The 17,896-nt window shown below is 41.5% G+C and overlaps 1 protein-coding gene across 1 annotated transcript in view; it reads left to right on the forward strand.

The window, feature by feature from the left end:
* Positions 1-17,896, forward strand: part of LOC116463701 (coiled-coil domain-containing protein 30-like) — a 159,004-nt gene that overhangs the window by 88,774 nt on the left and 52,334 nt on the right. The window contains exon 9 of the mRNA XM_032146915.2: positions 2,367-2,529. Within this exon, the coding sequence (XP_032002806.1) occupies positions 2,367-2,529 (163 nt within the window). The remainder of the gene's footprint in view (positions 1-2,366; positions 2,530-17,896) is intronic.

Raw genomic sequence — 17,896 nt, forward strand, 5'->3', positions numbered from 1 at the left:
GCATATTCTTGAGTTGCTGTTTTAATGTTGACTTCCTACTTTGCTTTTTTCTTTTTGTAGAGATGGGTTCTCACTCTATTGCCCAGGCTGCAGTGCAGTGGTGCGATCACAGTTCATTGCAGCCTTGACCTCCCAGGCTCAAGCACTTCTCCCACCTCAGCCTCCCAAGTAGCTGGGACTACAGGCACATGCCACCATGCCTGTCTAATTTTTTAAAAATTTTTTATAGGGATGAGTTCTCACTATGTTGCCCAGGCTGCTCCTGAACTTTTGGGCTCAAGCAATCCTCCCACCTTGGCATCCCAAATTGCTGGGCTTATAGATGTGAGCCACCATGTCCAGCCAAATTCCTACTTTCCAATTCTAGTTTTCAGCTCTCAAATTTTACTGCCAATAACTCAAGTGTTTTTAGTTTCAGTGGATCAAAACTTCTCGTTTAGTTCCAAGGCTTATCTCTTAGTCTGGAAATTGAGCATGAAAACAAAAAGAAGTAGGCCATAATAGCAGGTATACAGTGAATTAGATGAAGCAGAGATGAAAGAGAGGATATTGCTGTAGAAGTAGATGTGAATGGTAGAAAATTAGCTATAGCAGTCCTTGGAGAGTCTGCACTTACATCCAAGAAACATAAGGAGAACTAGACGTGGAGGGATGTGAGCCCATGTCTCAAATATAATCGTCCCCCAATAACCTGTTGATTTCTCAGAATACTGAAGTTAGATTAAGCAAACTTGTCTAATGTCAGTATTTTACTGCTCTAGCATGCAGGTGAGACTTTTGCCCACCAGTACTATTTCTTTATCATCATCACAGTCTTCGAGATGAATCTTCTAAGTCTGGAGAACCTTGGTCTGAAATCCTCAGAAAACTCTTTCCACAAACTGTACTCTATTACTGAAATGCCAGGGGTTTGGTCTAGGTCCCATTGCTTAGTGCACAGAAAGCCAATTACTAAGACAATGAGTATTGCCAGGGAAGAAGGCTTTATTAGGGTGCCACAGTTGAGAAGAATGGGAGATCAGTCTCAAATCTATCTCCCTGACCAACTAAAATTTGGGGGGTTATAGCAGGGAAGGAATATAAAACAGGAATTAGTGAGGGGTAAGGAACCAATCATGAGGAATGAGGCATCTCATTTTCTGGATGCTATGATCTGGTGAATTTTAGTGTCTTGCCTGAGAGTCAGTCTCCTGAAGGAGGAACTCAGATGTAAATTTCAAGTTTTAAAACTGGGAGGGTACATTTCTACATTTGTTCAAAAAACTGTAAATGTAATTTCTATGGGACAGTTGGTCCGGTTTCATAATGAGACTGAAAGAGCAAAGTGCTAATGGCCCTTGTAGGGGTGGAGGGAAAATTTCCCCTCTCCTTCTGAAGGTTTTCTGAAAAGTCAAGTGACAAAAGGCAGATTAATAGGAGAAAAAGCAAACACGACTTTATTAATGTGGGGTAGGGAAAATCAAGTGTGATGACCCAGCATCAGAGTGTGTTGCAGAAGCTTATATACCCGTTTCCAGGGGAGAGGGAGATGAGGAATGTAGACAATTCGAAGGGACAGTAACTCATTAGGGAGAGTGAAGGGACCCTGGAGACAAAAATTAATTCATAAATGATTCTCCTGGGAATTTGAATGAGTTTAAGAGATAGCTGTTGTCTTGTGAAAAGGACTGTGGAGGTATTGTTATATTCCTCAATCTTCTTTTCTGAAGATCCATAAATAATGCAATTTCAGGGAGGGGATGTGTATAATTGTTCTCCTTGGTAAGTCCAGTCTTCATGCAGATAAGAGAAAAGCCTCTTCTAGCATCTGCTGATCTCTAAGGGCCTTTCATTCAAAATATTTAGTATACCAGGGTACCATATTTGATGTAAAATTCTCTGAGTTCCTTTACCCTCTTTTGGAAAATGGTAAATTTTCTAATAAAATGCAGGCTCATTTATGATTCATTTATAGCAGTGTTAATGTGTGCTTATTATTATCAATAGTGCTTGTAACTAACATTACCTTGAACCCAGAAGATGAAGGGCTCAACTCGTAAAGCAGTAAGGAAGAAAGAATATGGGATTCAGGATTCGAGCCCTACCTCCACCTTGTCTTAACTGTTCTCTCTACCACAACTTCCTCATCTCTGAAATAAGGACAACTACTTTTTCCTCATAGAGTCATTTTAATGAGTGAGTGAGAGAACTAAGGAAAGCTTCTATCACAAAAGAGGTTCCCTGTGTTGGTCCCTTTAGCTTATAGACACATACCCTACTTCAATGAACCAAAAAAAAAAAAAATCCCTTGTGATGCCATAAAAATTTTAGGTCTGAATTTCATTTGCAATTCATAGTGTGAATTAATGTACATTAATTGCCCTCAGGAAACTTCTATATGAGAACGTAGATGAGTTACACAGGCAAGTGAGAACCTTACAAGATAAAGAAAATCTACTGGAAATGACCTGTTCTCAGCAACAATCCAGAATTCAGCAACAAGAGGCCCTACTTAAACAACTGGAAAATGAAAAAAGAAAATATGATGAGGTAAGAAAGTAAATAGACATGCTTCTCAGTTTTCCTATTCCCATTAGTAACAGCTAATTATTATTGAGTGCCTAGCACTTTACTAAACTTAATTGTTTAGTCAGGGTTCAGTCAGGAAAGTAGAATCTACTCTAGGTATTTAAAACAAGAAGAGATTTAACACAGGGAATAAGAGCTTACAAAACAGTTGGAAGGACCAGGGGAGAGTAGAGTCAAAAAGGACTGCTGCTAGCTTTCAATAAATCCAGAAGTTCAGAAATTACAGAGAAGCCACCTCCTGCAGCGTCAAAGTGGAGAATTTGCAGCAACTCTCTTGAAGCTCCTACAAATGTCTCATCTGTTGTCTGTCCTTTTATCCATCTGCTAGTGCTAGAGAACTGTTGGGGGGAAAGACAAACAAACCTGTTTCTTCTTTCTATACTCGTACCACTCTCAATACTTCACTTCTGATATAGTTTGGATGATTCTCCTCTCCAAATCTCATGCTGAAATGTAATCCCCATCATTGGAGGTGGGGCTTAGCGGGAGGTGGTTTGGTCATGGGGATGGGTCCCTCATAAATGGCTTGATGCTGTCCTCACGATAATGAGTTTTTGTGAGATCTAGATGTTTAAAAGTGTGTGGTACCTCTCCGCTCTCTCTTGCTCCCACTCTCACCGTGTGACATGCCTGCTCCCATTTTACCTACCGCCATGATTGTTAGCTTCCTGAGGCCCTCACCAGAAGCTGAGCAGATGCTGATACCATGCTTCCTGTATAGTCTGCATATCTGTAAGCCAATTAAACTTCTTTTCTTTATAAATTACCCAGTCTCAGGTATTTCTTTATAGCAGTGCAAGAACGCTTGACACAGAAAATTGGTACCAAGAAGCGGAGCATTGCTAAAAAAGATACCTGAAAATGTGGAAGCAACTTTGGAACTGGGTAACAGGCAGAGATTGGAAGAGTCTGGAGGGCTCAGAAGAAGACAGGAGGAGCAGGAGCAGTGGCTCACAACTGTAATCCCAGCGCTTGAGAGGCTGAGGTAGGAGGATTGCTTGAGGCCAGGAGTTCGAGACCAGCCTGGGCAACATAATGAGACCTTGTCTCAACAAAAAAATAAAAAATTAGCCAGACATGGTGGCATGGACCTGTAGTACCAGCTACTCAGGAGGCTGAGGTAGGAAGTCACTTGAGCTGGGAGATCAGGGTTGCAATGAGCCATGATCATGCCACTACACTACAGCCTAGATGACACAGCAAGACCCTGTCTAAAAAAAAAAAAAGAGGATGAAAGTTTGTAACTTCTTAGAGACTGGTTAAATTGTTGTGACCAAAATACTGATAGAAATATGGACAGTGAAGTCCAGCCTAGTGAGGTCTCAGATGGAAATGAGGAAGTTACTGGGAACTGGAATAAATGTCACTCATGTTACACCCTAGCAAAGAACTCCTGCATTGTGTTCATGTACCAAGGATCTGTGGAAGTTTGAACTTAAGAGTGGTGATTTAGGGTCTCTGGCAGAAGAAATTTCTAAGCAGCAAAGGATTCAAGATGTGGCCTGACTCCTTGTAACAACCTATGATCAGATATGGGAGCAAAGGAATGACTTAAAGTTGGAACTTATATTCAAAAGGGAAGCAGAGGATAAAAATTCAGCAAATTTGCAGCCTGGCCATGTGGCAGAGAAAGAATCCCAGCAGAGTATGAAGCAACTACTTGCTAGAGAAACTAGCATGACTAAATGGGAGCCAAGTGCTAATATCCAAGACAATGGGAAAAAGGCCTCAAAGGCAATCTCAGAGAACTTGGAGACAGCCCCTACCATCACAGGCCCACAGACGTAGGAGGAAAGAATGGTTTAGGGGGCCAGGCACTGGGTACCACTGCCCTGCTCAGCCTCAGGACACTGCTCCCTGCATCCCAGCTACTACAGCTCCAGCTGTGGCTCAGAGGACCCCAGATATAGCTCAGGCTGCCTGTCCAGAGGATGCAAGCCATAAGCCTTGGTGGCTTCTATGTGGTATTAAACCTGCAGGCACATAGAATGCAAGAGTAAAAGAGGTTTGGCAGCTCCCACATAGATTTCAGATGATGTGGGGGAAAGCCTGGTGCCCAGGCAGAACTCTGCCACAGGGGCAGAGCCCTCACAGAGAAGTTCTAACAGGGCAATGCTGAGGGGAAATGTGGGGTTGGGGTCGTCACACAGGGTCCCCACTGGGGCACTGGCTAGTGGAGCTATAAGAAGTGGGCCACTGCCCTCCAGACTCCAGAATGGTAGATCCACAGGCAGCTTGCATCCTGTACCTGGGAAAGCCTCAGACACCCAACTCCAACCAGTGAGATCAGCCACAGGGGCTGCGGCCTGCAAAGCCACAGGAGAAGAGCTACCCAGGGCCTTGGGAGCCTATCCATTGCACCATTGTGCCCTGGATGTGGGACATGGAGTCAAAGGAGAGTATTTTGGAGCTTTAAGATTTAATGATTGCCCTCCTGAGATTTAGACTTGCATGGGGCCTATTGACTCTTTTGGCTAATTTCTCCCTTTTGGAATTGTGATGTTTACCCAATGCCTGTACTACCACTGTATCTTGGGAGTAAATGACTTATTTTGATTTTTACAGGCTCATAAGTGGAAGGAGATAAGTCTCAGAAGAGACTTAGGACTTTGGACTTGATGCTGGAATGAGTTAAGACTTTTGGGGACTATTGGTAGGGAATGATTGTATCTTGTAGTGTGAGAAAGACATGCAATTTGAGGGGTCATGGGTAGAATGATACAGTTTGGTTCTTTATCCCCTCCAAATCTCATCTTGAAATGTAATCCCCGTTGTTGGAGGTTGGGTCTGAGGCAAGATGTTTGGGTCATTGGAGTGCATCCCTCTTGAATGGCTTGGTGCTGTCCTCATGATAGTGAGTGTGCTCTTCATGAGATCTGGTTGTTTAAAAGTATGTAGCCAGGCATGGTAGCTCCTGCCTGTAATCCCAGCAGTGTGGGAGGCCAAGGCGTTTGAGCTTGACCTTGAACTTGAGCTCATGAGTTTGAGACCAGCCTTGGCAACATGGAGAAATCCATCTGTACAAAAAAATACAAAAATTAGTTGGGTGTGGTGGCATGCACCTGTAGTCTCAGCTATTCAGGAGGCTGAGGTGGGGAAGATGGCTTGAACCTGGGAGGCGGAATTTGCAGTGAGCTGAAATCACACCATTGCACTCTAGCCTGGACAACAGAGCCAGACCCTGTCTCAAAAAATAAATAAATAAAATTTAAAATATAAATAAAGCATGTGACACCTCTCCCCATTCTCTTGCTCCTCTCACCATATGACATGTCTGCTCCCACTTCACCTACCATCATGATTGTGAGCTTCCTGAGGCCCTCACCAGAAGCTGAGAAGATGCTGGCACCATGCTTTCTGTATAGCCTGCAGAACCGTGAGCCAATTAAACTTCTTTTCTCTATAAATTACCGAGTCTCAGGTATTCCTTTATAGCAATGCAAAAATGGCCAGATACAACTTCTGACACCAGTTATGTGAGTTTTTCCCTATACTAAGCAATTCTCCAATTCTTTGTGGACACCAACTGGATGTACAAAAATGTAAGTCAATCTGACACTATCTACCTGAAGATAGCATCAGATCCCATGAGTTAAGGTCTCAGTCCCACAATACTGCCCCCATTCGAGATGCCAATTGCAAGTCAAGGTTCTTGCTTATGCTTCTAACCAACCAGCTATAAATCAGAGGTCCCCACAGCCCTCTCCTTGGGTTTGATCTTTTGCTAGGATGGCTCACAGAATTCAGGAAAACAGTTTGCTTACTAGATTACTGGCTGATTGTGAAAGGATACAACTCAGGAACAGCCAGATGGAAGAGATGCATAGGGCAAGGCATGTGGAAAGGGATGTGGAGCTTCCATGACCTCTGATCACACCACCCTCCCAGGACCTCCACATATTCAGCAACCTATAAGCTCCCTAAACCCTGTCCTTTTGGGGGTTTATGAAGGCTTCATTATGTAGGCATGATTGGTTAAATCATTAACTGTTAGTGATTAACTCAACTTTTAGTCCCTCTCCCTTCCTGGGAAGTCTGGGTGAGGCTGAAAGTTCCAACCCTCTAATCATATAGTGGTACCCCTGGCAACCTGCCCACATCCTGAGGCTACCCAGGAGTCTCCCCACCCCTCTGCCATCAGTGTTCTCATTAGTTTACAAAAAGACACTTACCACTTCAGAGATTCCAAGAGTTTTAGGAGCAGTGTGCCAGGAAATAGGACAAAGATCAAAATATATATGTATTATACCACAGTAACTCAAGAAAAATTACTTTTCCTTCCCTTATGCTTTCCAAATTGTGTGCAAGTTCCTCTCATCTGCAGAAACTACACTTGATCCCTGCTAGCAGGGGAGTCTGGAAAATGCAGTTTTCAGGCTTCCAAGCTCGTGGCTCAGGGGAAAGCTTAGAAGAGTAGGGTCATGCTGAGTTCTAGCACAGTCCACTTTGGACACTCAGCATCCATACAAATGCTTTTAACTTGTGGCTTAACTTCTAAACTACAAGAAGAATATCATGCTTCCACTTAATATGATGCACTATAATTCATATAAATAAAGACACACTGTCTCCATAAAAATAAAGAATACTCGAAGTCCAATCAGTATCTATGATTATTTTGGGATGATGTTCATTTTACTTCAGTCTCAATCCACATGCGTGGATATACTATAACATTAAAACTTAATTATAGGCCAGGTGTGGTGGCTCACGACTGTAATCTCAACGATTTAGGAGGCTGAGGTGGGAGGACTGCTTGAGCTCAGGAGTTCGAGACCAGCCTAGGCAACATAGCAATACCCTGTCTCTACCAAAAAAAATTTGTTTTAATTAGCTGGACCTGATGGTGTGCACCTGCAGCTCTAGCTGCTTGGGAGGCTGAGGTGGGAGGATTGCTTGAGCCCAGGAGGTCAAAGCTTCAGTGAGCTATGTTTGTGTCACTGCACTGCAGCCTGGGTGACAGAGTGAGACCTCAAGTGAAAAAAGAAAAAGCTTAATTAGAAGCCAGGAACTTATAATTAAGCAAGTGCCTATAGTACTAGCTTCTTAGAAGCCTGAGGCAGAAGGTTTGCTTGTGGCCAGAAGTTCAAGGCTCGGTATGCTATGATTGCATCTGTGAATAGCCCCTGTATTCCAGCCTGGGCAACATAGCAAGACCTCATTTCTTAAATTAAAACATCATGGTCTTCTGCTCTGAATAAATAAAAAAGAAATGAAAAATTTAAAAATTAAAACAAAAAATTATAAAGTTAACTACCAGTAATACAATAGCACGCATTTTGCTAATGGGTATTGGCATAAGAAGCCACTCCCAATTTCATCTCTTGGTCCCTTTTCATGTATTCTGGCTAGGGGAGAAATAATATCATATATCAATCACAGTTAAAAGTTTATACATCATCTTGTAAGACAGCACCTCAAACCTATGAAGTGTTGTCACCTGGCCAGCATCATAGCTAAGTCTTCCATAGGTAATTTCACTGTCTTTTTTTTTCAGATTGGTTTTTCTGCATGATAGGATATACAGTAGAACCAATGAATCATATGATTATATGAGCCTTTGTTTCACTTTTCTTACTATAAAATGATTTTCTTAGTCAGAAGCAATATTTTGGGTTTTTTTTAATTACTACAAGTCTAGATCCGAGTTATATATCATGACGAGAAATAAGGAATTTGGTAAGTCCACAGATGGTGGTCCTGGCAAAAGCATTATGGACAGAAAAAGCAAATCCAGGCCGGGCGTGGTGGCTCACGCCTGCCATCCCAGCACTTTGGAAGCCCAAGGCGGGCAGATCACTTGAGGTCAGGAATTCGAGACCAGCTGGCCAACATGGCGAAATCCCCTCTCTACTAAAAATACAAAAATTAGCCGGGTGTGGTGGCGCATGCCTGTAATTCCAGCTACTCAGGAGGCTGAGGCAGGAGAATCACTTGAGCCCGGGAGGCGAAGGTTGCGGTGAGTTGAGATTGCGCCACTGCATTCCAGCGGCGACAGAGCAAGACTCTGTCTCAAAAAGAGAAAAAAAGGAAAAGAAAAACAAAAGAAAAAGCAAATCCATATCTATAATGTGTCTAGTCCACTGAGAGCAAATTGTCATTCTATCCACGATACTGATGATAGAAAGGTAATGAACCTGCTACCAGGTTGCTTGCTGGTTCTCCCAGGAGATGGTGCCATATTACTTGCTCAGCATTTATATTGGGATCTTGGCGTTTGGCAAATTAAGTGGATTAGCCTCAGTGACTCCCTGAAAAATATATATTCCTGCTATCATGCACCTTGTCCATGAGCCCACTAAGCAGGCAAATTGGTGCTAGAAAGAGGCTAAATGACACGTACAGAAAGCATTATTTGTTCCATCTGATTATTGAGAGACGCCTCTGGTGCGAATGCAAAAACATGTGAAACAGACTTCTAGGTTCAGATCCAGCATGTAAGAAGCCTGGAAGTTGTCACTGTATCCTGATAACAAGTGAAATGCCAAACAAACTGAAAAATCAACACATTTCCCTAGATGCTTCAGAGAAGAGAGGTCACAGTCCAAACTGCTACCCCGAAAATTAGAGATACCTATAGACAAATATAGACAATCACAACTTACTGGAGCAAAACCTTCATGAGGACCAGTGCCCAGGTATGGAAACCTGAACTGTAAATGATGAATTGCTGGAGGCTCAGCGTATCAAGTCTGAGAGAGAGAAACTCCAGAGGGACCCAGTCAATAGGGGACTTAGAGACATTTGTGAGTTTTACCTCCTGTAGCATACCAGGTTCTTATAGTGACTATCTGAGAAAAATCCCCTTTTGCTTCCAACAGGGGGAGAAAAGGGGAACATTTGAAACTTCCTAACAGGGTCTGCCGGCAGGAGAAACTATTTAACCAGAGCCTAAGCTGCTAGGGTTTTGTCAGAGGCTAACAGACCTAGCGGAATAGAAATATCCAACTCCAGCCAAATCTAGCCATCTTGTCCCACAAAAGGGAGGTGGGTGGAGAAAAAAAAACAAGCACGTGTGAAGCTCACAGTCCAGGGGCACAGGCTTACTAAAAGACTGTACCTAAACATAGAGCTATAGAATGCCATCCATCCACCCCAACACTTCACTACCACATCACTAACAGCCCACTTAACAGCAGTTTCCTCTACCCAATGCATCATGTTTCGCTATCAAGAAAAAATTACAAGACACACTAAAAGGAAAACAAACAAACAAACAAACAAAACAGTTTGAACAGACAGAGCAAGCATTAGAACCAGGCTCAGACACAGCAGGAATATTGAAATTATCAGACCAGAAATTTAAAATAACTATGATTAATGTGCTAAGGGCTCTAATGAATAAACTAGACCACATGCAAGAAGAGATGGGCAATGCAAGCAGAGAGAGGGGAATCCTAAGAAAGAACCACATAGAAATTCCGTTACAGTGTTTTTGATTTTTAAGTCAAGATCAAAAACACTATAACAGAAATGAATACCTTGATGGGCTTATTAATAGACTGCATACAACTGAGGAAAGGGCCTCTGTCCTTGAGGACATCTGAATAGAAATCTGTAAAACTGAAAAGCAAACAAAAAAATACTAAAAAAAACAAACAAAAACAACAGAATATCTAAGATCTGTGGGATAAATGTAAGGGGTATGATAGATACGTATAGATACATATGGGAAATAACCAAAGGAGAAGAAATAGAGAAAGGAACAGAAGACATATTTGAAATAATAATCATGATTGAGAATTTCCTGAGATTAATTACAGACACCAAACCAGAGATCCAGGAGTTCAGAGAACATCAAGCAGGATAAATGCCCAAAAGACTACATCTAGGCATAAAATTTTCAAATGACAGAAAATCAAAGAGAAAGAAAAATCCTGAAAGAGGAAAAAATAAACAATCTTACTCAGAGAGGAACAAAGATAAGAATTACTTCCAGCTTTTCTTCAGAAACCATGCAAGCAAGAGAAGAGTGGAGTGAAATATTTAAAGTGTTGAGGCCGAGCACAGTGGTTCACACCTGTAATCCCAGCACTTTGAGAAGCCAAGGCAGAAAGATCACTTGAGATCAGCCTGGGCAACACGGTGAAACCCCATCCCTACAAAAACAAAGTTTTTTAATTAGCTGGGTATGGTGGTGCACACCTGTGGTCCCAGCTGAGTGGCCCTAGAGTTTATAATATACAACTAACCCAAGTCCACTTTCAAATAACACTATACCACTTCAGGAGGCTGAGGGAGGAGGATCGCGTGAGCCCAGGAGGTCTAGGCGGCAGTGAGTTGTGATCATGCCACTGCATTCCAGCCTAGGGGACAAAGCAAGAATCTGCCTTAAAAAAAAAAAATGGCCAGGCACAGTGGCTCACACCTGTAATTCCAGCACTTTGGGAGGCTGAGGCGGGAGGATCACTTAAGGCCAGGAGTTCAAGACCAGCCTGAGCAACATAGCGAGACTCCAATCTCTACAAAAAACGGAAAAAAACAAAACAAACCAAACAAAAAAAACCTTAGCCAGGTGTGGTGGAGCACCACCTGCAGTCCCAGCTACTTGGGAGGCTGAGGTGGGAGGATCGCTTCAGCCCAGGAGTTCAAGGCTGCAGTAACCATGATTGCGCCACTGCATTCTGGCCTGTGAAATAAATAAATACATAAATAGTAAAGTATTGAGAGAAAAAGTTACCAACCTAGAATTCTGTACCTTGCAAAATTATCCTTCAAAGGTGAGGGAAGCTGGGCATGGTGGCTCATACCTGTAATCCCAGCACTTTGGGAGGCCGAGGCAGGAGGATCTCTTGAGCCAAGGAGTTCAAGATCAGTCTGGGCAGCATAGTGATAACCTTATCTCTACAAAAAATATATATATTAGCTGGGTGTGGTGGCATGCATCTCTAATTCCAGCTACTGGGGGTGGGGGTGGGGGTGGGAGACTGGGAGTGGGTTGAGGTGGAAGGATTTTTTGAGCCCAGGAGGTTGAGGCTGCAATGAGCTGATACAGTAAGAAAGGAGGGACAATGGAATTACATAAAATGCTCTATTAAAATTACAAAAGGCAGAAAAAGCATGGAAGACAAAAGTAACAACAAAGAACAAGAACAACTAATAGAAAACAGTAATAAATATGGTAGATATAAATCAAATTATATTAATAATCACTTTAGACATCAATGGTTTAAATGCAGCAATTAAAAGAGAATGTCCAATTTGGTCATGCCACTGCACTTCAGCCAGGGTGACAGAGTGAGACCCTGTCTCAAAAAAAAAAGTAAAGGTGAGGGCCAGATGTGGTGGCTCACACCTGTAATCCCAGTACTTTGGGCGGCCAAGACGGGAGGATTGCTTGAGACCAGTAGTTTGAGACCAACCTGGACAACGTAGTGAGACTCTGTCTCAACAACAACAACAAAAATTGTTTCTAAGTGAAGGAGAAATACTTTCTCAGACAAAAAAAATTAAGGGAATCTGTTACCTTGCAAGAAATGTTAAAAGAAGTTCTTTGGAATGAAGGGAAACAAAATATAGATCAGAAACCAGGATCTACATAAGGAAGGAAAAACATTGGAGAAGAAATTAGTGAAGGTAAAGTAAAAACTTTCATTTTTAAATTTTAGTTGATCTAAGAGATAAGTTGTTCAGCATAATAGCAACAATGTATTTGATTATGTGTGTCATATATAACTGTGTGTATAAATATATATACACACACATACATACACTTAGATATGCTTATGTGTAAGTGAAATTAATGACAACAATGATATAAGGGACAAGAAGGAAGAATTAGGATTATCTTCTTATTATAAGGTACTCACACTACCTGTGAAGTGGTATAGTGTTATTTGAAAGTGGACTTGGGTTAGTTGTATATTATAAACTCTAGGGCCACTAGAAAAAATAGAAAGAAGTACAACTGATACCCTAAGAAAGGAGAGACAATGGAATCATATAAAATGCTCAATTAAAATGACAAAAGGCATAAAAAGCATGGAAGACAAAAATAGCAACAAAGAACAACTAATAGAAAACAATAATAAATATGGTAGATATCAATCCAATTATATTAATAATCACTTTAGACATCAATGATTTAAATGCACCAATTAAAAGAGAACGTCCAAATTGGTCAAAGTTGAACAAAACCCAACTGTATGTTGTCTACAAGAAGCCCACTTTAAATATAAAGACACATGTAAATTAAAAGTAAATGGGCTTCCTTCCTTCCTTCCTTTTCTTTCTTTCTTTTCTTTCTTTCTCCTTTCTTTCTCTTTCTCTCTTTCTTTCTCTCTCTCTCTTTCTCTCTCTCTCTCTCTCTTTCTCTCTCTCTCTCTCTCTTTCTCTCTTTCCTTTTGACAGTCTCCCTCTGTTGCCCAGGCTGGAGTGCAGTGGCATAATCTCGGCTCACTGTGACCTCCCTGCCTCAGGCTCCAGTGATTTTCCTGCCTTGGCCTGCCGAATACCTGGGATTGCAGGCACACACCACCACACCTGGCTGGTTTTTGTATTTTTGGTGGAGACGGGGTTTTGCCGTGTTGGCCAGGCTGGTCTCCAACTCCTGACCTCCAGTGATCCGCCCGCCTCGGCCTCCCAAAGTGCTGGGATTACAGACGGAGTCTCGCTCACTCAATGCTCAAAGTTGCCCAGACTGGAGTGTAGTGGCATGATCTCGGCTCGCTACAACCTCCACCTCCCAGCCGCCTGCCTTGGCCTCCCAAAGTGCTAAGATTATAGCCTCTGCCCAGCCTCCACCCCATCTAGGAAGTGAGGAGTGTCTCTGCCTGGCCGCCCATCATCTGGGATATGAGGAGCTCCTCTGCCCGGCCGCCCCATCTGGGAAGTGAGGAGCGCCTCTGCCCGGCCGCCCCGTCTGCGACGTGAGGAGCGTCTCTGCCTGACCGCTGTGCAACCTTCCAAGTGTGAGGTGACAGCCTTCATTGTAGAATGAATGAAGACCCTGGCACTGATTATATAACTAACCTTGGCAGCTATCTCAAGTCATTGATGGTGGAGGTATTGGAATTATAGAAGAAAGCAAACACACAAAAAAAGGCGATTTTGTGACTTCTTTCTATTGGCCCTGGCAAACCAAGGTTATTCTGGATGGAAATAGCCTTGAAAAGGTGATATATATATGAACGTATCTGATTTTTTTTTTCCCTGTATAATTCTTACTTTGTGCATTTGATATTTAGTTGTGTTTGTAATCATGGAAAAATAAAATCATGTATTAAAAAAAAGAAGAAATAACACATCTTCAAACAACTATAAAAAAAAAAGTAAGTGGATGGAGAAGGATGTAACATGCTAACAGTAATCAAAAGAAAGTGAGAATAGCTAAATTAATTTCAGACAGCACATAATTCAGAGTAAGGGAAGTGCATTAGTCTGTTCTCATGCTGCTATAAAGACATACCTGCCACTGGGTAATCTATAAAGAAAAGAGGTTTAATTGATTCACCATTCTACATGGCTGGGGAGGCTTCAGGATACTTACAATTATGGCAGAAGGTAAAGGGGAAGCAAGGCACATCTTACATGGCTGGAGGAGGAAGAGAGAGTGAGGCAGGAGGTGCTAAACACTTTCAAACAACTGGATCTTGTGAGAACTCTATCACCAGACAGCACTAGGGGCATGGAGCTAAACCATTAGAAACCACCCCCATGATCCAATCACCTTCCACCAGGCCCCACCTTCAACACTCGGGATCACAATTCAACATGAGATTTGGGTGGGGACACAGAGTCAAATCATATCAGGAACATAACCAGGATAAAGAGGAACATTATTTAATGATTAAAAAGGTCAATTCTCCAAGAAGACAAAACAATCTTTAATATGTATGTGCCTAACAAAAGAATGTCAAAATATGTGAGGCAAAAATTGATACAACTGCAAGGAGGAGTAGGTGAAATTCACTGTTATCATTGCAGATTTTAATACCCCTCTATCAGCAATGGACAGATCCAGCAGGCAGAAAATCAGTGAGGACATAGTTGAACTCCACACCACCATAAACCAGCAGATATAGTGGACATCTATAGACTACTTCACCCAACAATAGCAGATTACACATTCTTCTCAAGCTCTCATGGAACATTAATCAAGATAGACCACATTCTGGGCCATAAAACACACATTAACAAACATGAAAGAATAGAAATCATGCAATGTATGCTCTCAGACCCTGATATGGTTTGGCTCTGTGTCCCCACCCAAATCTCATGTTGACTTGTGATCCCAGGTGTTGGAGGAGGGGCCTTGTGGGAGGTGATTGGATCATCGGGGTAGTTTCTGATGGTTTAGCACCATCCCCCTAGTGCTGTCTCATTATAGAGTTCTCACAAGATCTGGTTGTTTGAAAGTGTATAACACTTCCCCCTGTGCTCTCTCTCTCTCTCTCACTCTCACTCTCTCTCTGCCTCCCTTTTTCTCTCTCTCTCTCTCCCCCACTCACCATGGTAAGACATGTCTTGCTTCCCCTTCACCTTCTGCTGTGATTGTAAGTTTCCTGAGGCCTCCCAGCCATACTTCCTGTATAGCTTGTGGAACTGCAAGTCAATTAAATCTCTTTTCTTCATGAATTACCCAGTCTCAGGTACTTCCTTATAGTTGTGTGAGAACGGACTAATACAGACCCTAATGGAATTAAACTAGAAATCAGTAACAGAAAGATAGCTGGAAAATTCCCAAATACTTGGAGATTAAACAACAGACTTGTAAACACAAAAGTCAAAGAAGAAATCGCCAGAGAAATTTCAAAATATTTTGAACTAAATGAAAGTGCAAATACAATTTATCAAAATTTGTTGGAAAGTGGTTCTTTGAAGGACATTTATAGCATTGAATGCATATATTAGAAGAGAAGAAAGACAGGAAGCAATGTGAGTGTCTGAAGGGAGAAAAACCCCTGAAGGCGGCTTGAAACAAAGAGGAGATTGGGACTAACAATCCCAGCCCACAAAATCATGCTGTTCATCTCAGCCAAAGGAGATGCAAAATCAGAGTGGCTGTTCTGCACCACCGTGCTGTATGAGGCACAGTCCATGAGTCTTCTGGGCATGAACCCCTAGCTAGCCTTCCCACATAGCCAGGGCATCCCATTTTGGGACACCCCCAACCACAATCCAGGATGAGCACTCCAAATGTTTTGGAGAACTGAGGCAAACCTTGGTTTAAGGCACCCATCTAGTCCTGAAAAGGAGGCAGTGACCTAGAGTAAAGGGGATTCAACAGATGAACTGCAAAGAACCTGTAAGCAGACACACCCTAGAAAGATAAAAAGAAGCCAGTCAGCAAAGACTGGAATAAGTAACTAATCCTTCAATGTGAAGACAAAGATGTAAGCCCAAAGGAACAACAGCAAACAGGAAACCATGACCTCCCCAAACAGACAAAGCAAGGAGACAGTGACCAGCCCTAACAAGATGGTGATGTGTGAGGTTTTGGATCAAGAATTCAAAATGGCAGTTTTAAGGAAATTCAGTGAATTCCAAGATAACACAGAAAAGAAATTCAGAAATTCATCAGATAAATTCAACAAATATATTGAAATTTTAAAAAATCAAACAGAAATCCTAGAACTGTGAGAAATGCATTTGCTGAACTGAAAAATGGACTAAAGGCTCTTGACAGCAGAATGGATAAAGTAGAAGAATCAGTGAGCTCAAGACAGGGTATTTGAAAATATACAGAGGAGAAAAAGAAAAGATCTAAAATCAATTATCTAAGCTTTGGCCTTAGAAAATTACAAAAAGAAGAGCAAATTAAATCCAAAGTAAGCAGAGAAAAAAAGAAATAATAAAAATTAGAGGAGAAATCAATGAAATTATCTAACATGGTGATGTTTGTGTAAAAAAAAATTTTAAGAAATCAATGAAATTTAAATGGGAATTCAATAGAACAACAAAACTAAAAACTGGTTCTTTGAAAAGATTAATAAAATTGATAGGCCTCTAGCCAGCCTAACAACAAAAAAAAAGAGGAAGAGAGGACATGAGTTACAAATTACAAATAACAGAAATGAAAGAGGGAACATTACTACAGATGCCACGAACATTAGAGCAATCATCAATACATATTATGAACAACTTTATGCCCACAAATGTGATAACCTAAATAAAATGGACCGATTCCTTGATATAGTCTGCCAAAATTCACACAAGAAGAAACAGACAATTGAATAGAACTATGTCTATTAAAGAAATTGAATCCATATACTAACCTTCTAAAACAGAAAGCACCAGGCCCAGATGGTTTCACTGGTGATTTCTACCAAACATTTAAGAAAAAATTATATCAATTCTCTATAGTCTCTTTAGGAGATGGAAGCGGAGGGAATACTCCCTAATTAATTCTATGAGGCTGGAATTCCCTTCATACCAAAACCCAAGACATTACAAGAAAAGTACAGACCAGTATCTCTCACATAGTTATAAAAATCCTCAACAAAATATTAGCAAACCAAATCCAACAATGTATACAAAGAATTATGCACCATGATCAAGTGATTTATCTCACGTATGCAAAACTGGTTCAACATTTGAAAATAAATTATGTAATTCATCACATCAACAAGCTAACAAGGAAAATCACATGATTCTATCTATTGATGCTATCTTAGTCTGTTTATGCTGCTATAACAAAATACCTGAGGGTGGGTAATTTATAAACAACAGAAATTTATTTCTTACAGTCCTAGAGGTTGGGAAGTCTAAGATCAGGATGCCAGCAGTATTGGTGTCTGATGATGTCTGCTGTCTGCTTCCAATGGCACTTTGTTGCTGCACCCTCTAGAGGGGAGGAACTCTGTGTCTTCACATAGTGGAAAGGATAAAAGGATAAGAGGGTGCTCCCTTCAACTGGGAGCCCTTTTATAAGGATGCTAATTCCATTCATGAGGACAGAGCCCTCATGACTTAATCACCTCCCAAAGGCCATATCTCTTAATATTGTTGCGTTGGGAATTATGTTTCAATAGGAATTTTGGAGAGAACACCATCATTCAAACAGTGGCAAATGCACAAAAAGGATTTGACAAAATCCAACATCCATTCATTATAAATGCTATCAGTAAACTGGAAATACAGGAAACTTCCACATCATATGTCATCAGGGAAATGCAAATTAAAACAACAATGAGATATTACTACATACCTATTAGAATGAACCAAAATCCAGAGCACTGACAACACCAAATGCTGGCAAGCATATGAAGCAATATCTTTGCAATCTTTTTTTTTTTTTTTTGAGACGGAGTCTGGCTCTGTCGCCCAGGCTGGAGTGCAGTGGAGCAATCTCGGCTCACTGCAAGCTCCGCCTCCCGGGTTCACGCCA

The sequence above is a fragment of the Hylobates moloch genome, unplaced genomic scaffold, assembly GCF_009828535.3.
Source record: "Hylobates moloch isolate HMO894 unplaced genomic scaffold, HMol_V3 SCAFFOLD_54, whole genome shotgun sequence".
Taxonomy (NCBI): domain Eukaryota; kingdom Metazoa; phylum Chordata; class Mammalia; order Primates; family Hylobatidae; genus Hylobates; species Hylobates moloch.